The sequence below is a fragment of the Lissotriton vulgaris genome, chromosome 1_1 (assembly GCF_964263255.1).
Source record: "Lissotriton vulgaris chromosome 1_1, aLisVul1.2, whole genome shotgun sequence".
NCBI lineage: Eukaryota > Metazoa > Chordata > Amphibia > Caudata > Salamandridae > Lissotriton > Lissotriton vulgaris.
In genome coordinates, this window is record NC_141685.1 from 31474509 (window position 1) to 31481447 (window position 6939).

General features: G+C 45.5%; 1 protein-coding gene across 1 annotated transcript in view; it reads right to left on the reverse strand.

Moving 5' to 3' along the window:
- The window catches only part of LOC147737051 (uncharacterized), a 28200-nt gene extending 22473 nt beyond the window's left edge, over positions 1–5727 (reverse strand). The window contains exon 1 of the mRNA XM_086934309.1: positions 3924–5727. Within this exon, the coding sequence (XP_086790435.1) occupies positions 3924–5727 (1804 nt within the window). The remainder of the gene's footprint in view (positions 1–3923) is intronic.
- Positions 5728–6939: the final 1212 nt, after the last annotated feature.

Below are 6939 nucleotides of genomic sequence, written 5' to 3' on the forward strand. Positions count from 1 at the left end.
CCCAATAATAACTTCACTGTAACCTTTGTGTTTTAGATCCTGGATATTTTTTAGGGGGTCAGTGTTGGCTGGGCTTGGCCCTTTCTATGGTCCATGTTTGGGGGGCTACCTTTAGAGGTTTTTTTTCATGGTCTCCCTTTTGTGTCTGTGGGGCCTTTGATGACTCGTCTTTTCGCATCTCTGGCACTTCTACGCACTTGTCCTGTGTTATCTCCTCCCTGTGGGACCTTTGTTGGTGTTGAGTGTGTTGCACGGGGTTCCAATGGTCAGTTGGAGTTGGGGAACTTGCTGTTTTTGACGTTGTGAAGGTTTGGGTGCTCTTGCGTGTTCTTCCTTCTTTTGTGCCTACTTGTGCTCTTTATTTAGTCAGTCGGCGGAGGTGATGCTTTCCGTTGTCTCCTTTGCACAATTTTGGTTGTGTAGTGTGCCTTGGTGTGTCATTTGTCTTGCACGGCTGCTTTTTCTGTATTGGCCTCGTTTATCATTTTGGCTGGCCCGTCGGGGACTGTTGCCATCTCTTCCGCTCTCATTCGGTGGATTTGGGCGGCTCTCCTTTTGGTGTCTGCTTCTGTCAGTGGTTCCCTCTCGTCCGATTCGGGGGCGTTCTACTAGTTTTGTTGCTGTTTCTTGGACCGCCGTTCGGGTTGTTTCCCTGGGGGATTTTGCAGGACGGCCACTTGGCCTTCCCCTCATGCCTTCTTTTCTCATTACCAGCTTGGGGTTGGTGCTTCTGTTGCGTTTGCCTCTTTGGTTCCGTACTCCGTGGTTTCTTGAGATGTGTGTCTCTCTCCTTTGTTACACTGAAGTTTTTTGTTGTACTGCCTTCCGTGTGTGGGCTGTGTTTCCTATCCATGAAGCTGATATTGCTTTGGTATCTGCTCATTAGTAATTACTGTGGCGAGGAAGACGGACGAGGAGGTAATGCCCTGGTTACTTACCGGTAATCTTCATTACTCCGAGTCCTAGTCTTCCTCACCACAGTATAGTTTCCCTTCCTTCCCGGCCCTCCGTTTTGGCTTCATGTACACGGCTTTGGTGTACAGATCCTTTTATGTGATTGGTGGTTACCACTGGGGGCCATATTGGAGGGATAGGGAGACTATTATGTCAACTTTTGCTTGGAGTTTCTGTAGGAGCAGAATGCTCATCAGTAATTACTGTGGCGAGGAAGACTAGGACTCGGAGTAATGAAGATTACCGGTAAGTAACCGGGGCATTCCACCCCACTCTTTCCCAATCTATCCCACTCAAATCCACCCCAATCCATCCTACTCCACCTCAATCTACTCCACTCCACCTCAATCTACTCCAATTCGATCTACCCTACTTGACTTCAATCTACCCCATTCCACTCTACCCCAATCTATCCCCTTCTATCTACCCCACCCGAACCTGTGCCACTAACTTTTAGCCATGCCGAACAGCAGTCACACTGGTGTACATAATGGCTTAAACTCATTGCCAAAGTCGATAGCTTTCGGATAGGAGACACCTATTTGCTTTGCCAATGCTTGTTTTCGGTGTTTTTTTTTCATCATATACACACGCAACAGTTCCCTGCAGCCAACTCCAAGCAGGCCCAGGTGTTCAACAGTGCCTGGGCAGAGCAGGGGATTCCTTGAAGGGCCTGGCTTATGTTTTTATTTTTTTTATTTTTAAGGGTTCCCAGACACTTTCTTGGGGTTCTCGGACCCTTTCAAACTTCTGTCTCCTTATTGGACATCGATAGGGTTTCAGGCCGAGCAGCAGGTCTCCGAACATCACAAATGTCCACCAGGGTACAAAGCCAATTACTGTGCCTGTGCAGACACCTGCCTAAGGTTTGCAGACCTCAAGGGTCATGATGTGGAATCCAGCCTCTGTCTCAAAATCAGCAATACATTTTAACATTAGGCAGCCCCTGTGCCAGGGAGAGACAGGACGGCACCACGGCTACTCATTGCTTCTTTAGTATTTTTACAGGATGCGGGGAACAAGTCTCTTCCTCATGTAATGGTTCAAGATGTAGCCAGCCAATCAGGGAGCTTCAGGTCAGCAGACCCAACTTTGGGTTACGAATCCGAAATGGATGGACGAAAAAGCTTCCTCATCCAATCGGATCCAATATATTTTTACATTTGAGTCCGCGAGTCCAGATGCACAGACCATTCATGGGCTAAAGGTCCAACTAGCTCTATCTTAAATGACTAGAGGCTTAATTTAGAACCACAAAAAAACACTGCATGAAACTAGCCATGCTAATCCAAAATAGTTTTGTGCAGATGCACTGAACTGTGCCAAAATTACTATATGTATATATAATTATATTCCATGGCATTCTGCAATCCCTGTATGAATGTCAGTCTCTATATTCTTTATAATCAGCAATTTGTGATGCACCAAGTCAGTGATTATGAAGAAAAGATGTCAGAACTCGGTTTTTATAAGTTATTACAGTCGAGTCCTGACGGCACAATGCCTGCTGCCAGCGCCAGCAGCTGATGTGAAAGGAAGGTCAAGTCACGAAGCATAATTGAAGCAGCTGTTTAAAGCAACAAACAGAACTTTGCTTTTATTACTTCTGCTGTATGTAACTAGCTTACTATGAGAAGCAGAGGGAATATGTTTATAAGTTTCCTTAGATAAAGGAAGGGTGGAATCTTTCTGCATGTTTCTACACGTTCCGAGCTACTGCAGCTTTTTTTAAATGGACTTTTATTGAACTGTTTCTAATATCTTTTTGGAAGAAATATCAAACAGTTTTTATTTTTACTTTTGCACAAGAGGTTTTATGTTAATTCTTCATGTTTGCAAACATGTTAGCTGCTGCATATGTAGGAGCTACACCTGGTGCATATTATAAGATTATTGCAAGTCACCTCAGAGTTCCATAACCTTATAAAGGAACTCTCCTTTCCTCATTCCTCTGACTTGCCATATCTTAGAAGGTGCGGCAGGGGGTACTTTATCGCTAATATATTTTCACTGAATATGGTTAAAAGTGAAGTTGTAGATAGCTTTGTTAAAACACCTTAATGGGTATTTAAAAAAATCTGAAATTCACTTAAAAACAAGGGTAAAATGTATATATGGTAAAGACTTAAAGCCGAACAAACTCCTGACATTTGCAAGTTATGGTTAGAACCACAATCCGTAACTCACACTATGGGTGGGCAAACCCCAACTCAGTATGTTACGTGTGATGATGCGATGACATTTTCCACAGTTAGTGAGTTTGCTAAAGGCAGGATTCTGTTGTAGGGAGATCATGGCTACTTTTGTCTGCCCATAAAACAATTAACTCTCTTTGCTGAGCTAGAGGTTGGGAGGGTGAACTCACAAGTGACACATAATCAATCACTTAGTGTATCTGTCTATCATGAGGAGGTGTGCACTCCTGGAGAACCCTGCAGTGGCAACAGCATCCCTGGTCGGCCCTGCTGTCGAGGCTGAATATATACTAGGATTTTTATATCAGGAACTGGAGACAACTGCGTCTTACCCAATGTAACTGTGCAACAGGAAACAGTTCCCTCTCTAGACTGTGCATGTCTGCTATTCTCAATGAACACCACGTCACTTGCATTCGACTATTATGTGTGATTCTGGGCAGTAATTCCTCCAATGTATAGCGCTATTTCCAGTTCCTCAGCCTGGAATGGGGACGAACAAGGAAGGACGGGAGCTACTGGCCTACTTGTCTCATGCAGAGTCCCATAACCAGGCCTGTTTCTGCACAGGAAGGATGCAGTCCTTTGTGGAAACAGAGAAGAGTGCAGGGACACATCTGCACCATGTGTATTCTGGGGGTCAGTATCGCTCAGGGGGTTCCACCCAAACCCAAATGATCCCCTCAGAGACTTTCTAAAATCTGCCCATATGCATGCTAAAGAGGGTACATGTGTTAGTTCACTCCGCGTGTCCATGTATAGCAAAACACATACCTGGGGTGGCTTTGGACCGCAATAAATGTGATTTTGCATTTGCTCTCTCCATGGAGTCTTCATCTGCAGAATTTATGTCCAGTCCTAGGAATGATGGAGGCACAGATTGGCCCCGCTCATCAGGACAGAGCAGTTCTGGCTTGCAGTTATGATGTTGATGCTGTGATTCAGTGTGCAGTAGCTTGTTGTTCTGATCTGAGCCCTGTGAATCAGTACAGGAAGTTTCTAGCTCGTAGTTCTGATTTGAATCCTGCTCCTCAGGGTGCAGTGGTTCCACCGTGTAGCTGTCATCTGGTTTCTGTGCTTCAGGAAGCACTGACTCTAGCTCTCGGTCCAGTGCCGCAGTGTGCAGTGGTTCTAGCTTGTACTTCTGGTCTGAACCATGTGCATCAGTACAGGCCGGTTCTAGATTATCATTTTGATCTGGTTCCTGTGCTTCAGGGAGCATAGATTCTAGCTCATAGTTCACGTTTGGATCCTGTGCATAAGGAAGTTCCTGCTTCAAGCATAGGTGTTGCTGGAGGCACTGGGTTTGTTGTGACCCCAACTCATCAAAGGACAATAGCCCAGACTCTATGTGTTCGTCTGATGACATCCCATCAGGTGACAAAGGATCATCAGGGTCGTTCCCATTTGTTAGGGCAGGTTGTATACAGTGGTTTTGCTGTGGTTCGTGCCCTTCAGGAAATAGCGGGTGTGGGCAGAGGTTCTGTTGCTGGTCCCAGCTATTAGTAGACAATGGAGATGGTTCTTGCTTTAGGTGCCCATCTGGTTCCCTCTTTTCTGGGACCACTGATTGTACGCTGTGGTCTTGCTGTAGTATCTGCCCATCAACAAATGCCGAGTGAAGACACCGCTTGGCCTCCAGTGATCTGCCTGGAGGATCTGTCTGAGGGCACCTGGATAAAGTACAATCCTGCTGTACTCCATTTCCATCTGGAAACCCAGTTTGCATGCACTGGTCTCGCTTCGACTCGTGTACATCTGGAAACCCAGGTTGCAGGCACTGGTCTCGCTCTGACTGGTGTACATCTGGAAACCCAGGTTGCATGCACCGGTCTCGCATCGACTCGTGTACATCTGGAAACCCAGGTTGCATGCACTGGTCCTGCTGCGACTCGTGTACATCTGGAAACCCAGGATGCATGTACTCGTCCTGCTGCGACTCGTGTACATCTGGAAACCCAGGATGCATGCACTCATCCTGCTGCGACTCGTTTACATCTGGAAATCCAGGTTGCACGCACTGGTCCTGCTGTGGGTCACATCGATGTAGAAACATTGGCTGTAGACAAAGGTTTGGCTCCTCGGGACGCCCTTGAACATTGGTTGGAGAAGAGAGCGTACAGTCCTGTGTTGGTGCATGCCCATCAGAGAACACCGGCTGAATACACAAACTCGGTTTTCCTGGCCTGTCCAGTTGAGGTGTCGCAGGAGACCGGCTAACAGCACAATTTCGAATGCTCGCTGGACAGACCACCTCCAAAGACACTGCACCATTATCTAGGGAACCTTGATCCTTTTCTATCCAGATTTTCCTAATCATCCCAGCGACTCTAGAAGGTACGTCCTCCACAGTACTCAGCAAGTTATCCAGTTTGGCTTCCAACTCCTCCAGCATGGATAAAAGGATAATGTGGGGCAGGTCCTCCAAAAGTGGTTCCAGTCCATGGTCCCTCTGAGCATCATTTTGGGATCTTGAAGCTGAGACGTCAAGAAGAGGTAAAGATGGGACTGTGGCTCTTACGGATTCACGTGAACACTGCGCATTCGCATTATTTCCTGAAGCCCGTCTTCTCCCCATTCTGGTACTCTGATTGTCAAGTCTCAAGAGTCTGCAGAGGAGAGGAAAAGAGAAAAGACAACACGTTATCACAGGACAACTAGGTTAAAATACTCCTTCCTGTCTCACCAACCCTAGTGTGATCAGAGGAAATTGCGAATTTCTAAAACCAGAAAAAAAATTAAATCATTAAAATGTAACAATATCCATAACATAGTTCATATATTCTGAAAGGCACTGATTTGAAATGCATTTCCAACACTATGTGTGTTCCTTGGTCTGCTCAAATTGCACACGGTTATGAAAAAAATTGAATATTGTAACTGCCTTGCTGCAATCGAAGGTTCATAATACCTTAGCAGACCAGACCTCATCCTCACTTTCACTGTACATCTCTCTTTTGCAATATTCAGTTCAGTGACTGAAGCACGCGCCAACATACCAAACCTCTACAGGATCTACAAAATGCTTGTCATGTCATTGCATATAAAGAGAGCATGTTCAACCTGGGGTTTCTTGGCACTTAATCAGAAATACATAAAAGAGGAGACAACTAATCAGACCAGGGAAGAATCTAGCATGAATAGGCTTGTGGGATGTTAGATTTATGGGACAACACTTGGAGTTAGATTCAAAATGGATTTCGCCGGGAGAGAGATCCGAATGGAAGGAGCTGGTACCACAAAGCTGCGTCCACCTGATCTAATCCTCTGTACTTTTGGAATAGAAACTAAATTCAAGTGAGGTGATCTCTGGTTTAGTACGGGTGTATGCATTTCCACCTAGTTTACAATTAAGTGAGGGGCTAGACCTCTCGACCCTTTAGAGGTGAGGCAGAGGGTCTTAGAGGGGATTTGTTATTTCAATATAGGTGTGGCGCGTGCCCACTTCTGAAGATGATGTAGTAAACAAGCTGCGTCGCTGTGAATTACTTGTAGGCTATGAATGGTGATATTGGGTATCCTTACATATACTTGGTTGGCATAATGCGATCTAGATAGGACTGCGGCCACCACTATTGCTTTTCTTGTCTAAAGTGGGAGAAGGGGGTTATTTTCTCAAGTAGTTTCAGCATAAATCTGCATTTAGATCCTACTGCTCCAGCCTGCTGGTTCTTGCTAAGTTTGCTATTGATTATCACTCAGAGGCTCCGGTAACAATCTAATTTTTGTTGGAGAGTAAAGTTGGTTTCAAAGATTGGTCTTATTCTTTAGAATTACAATCTCAGTTTTG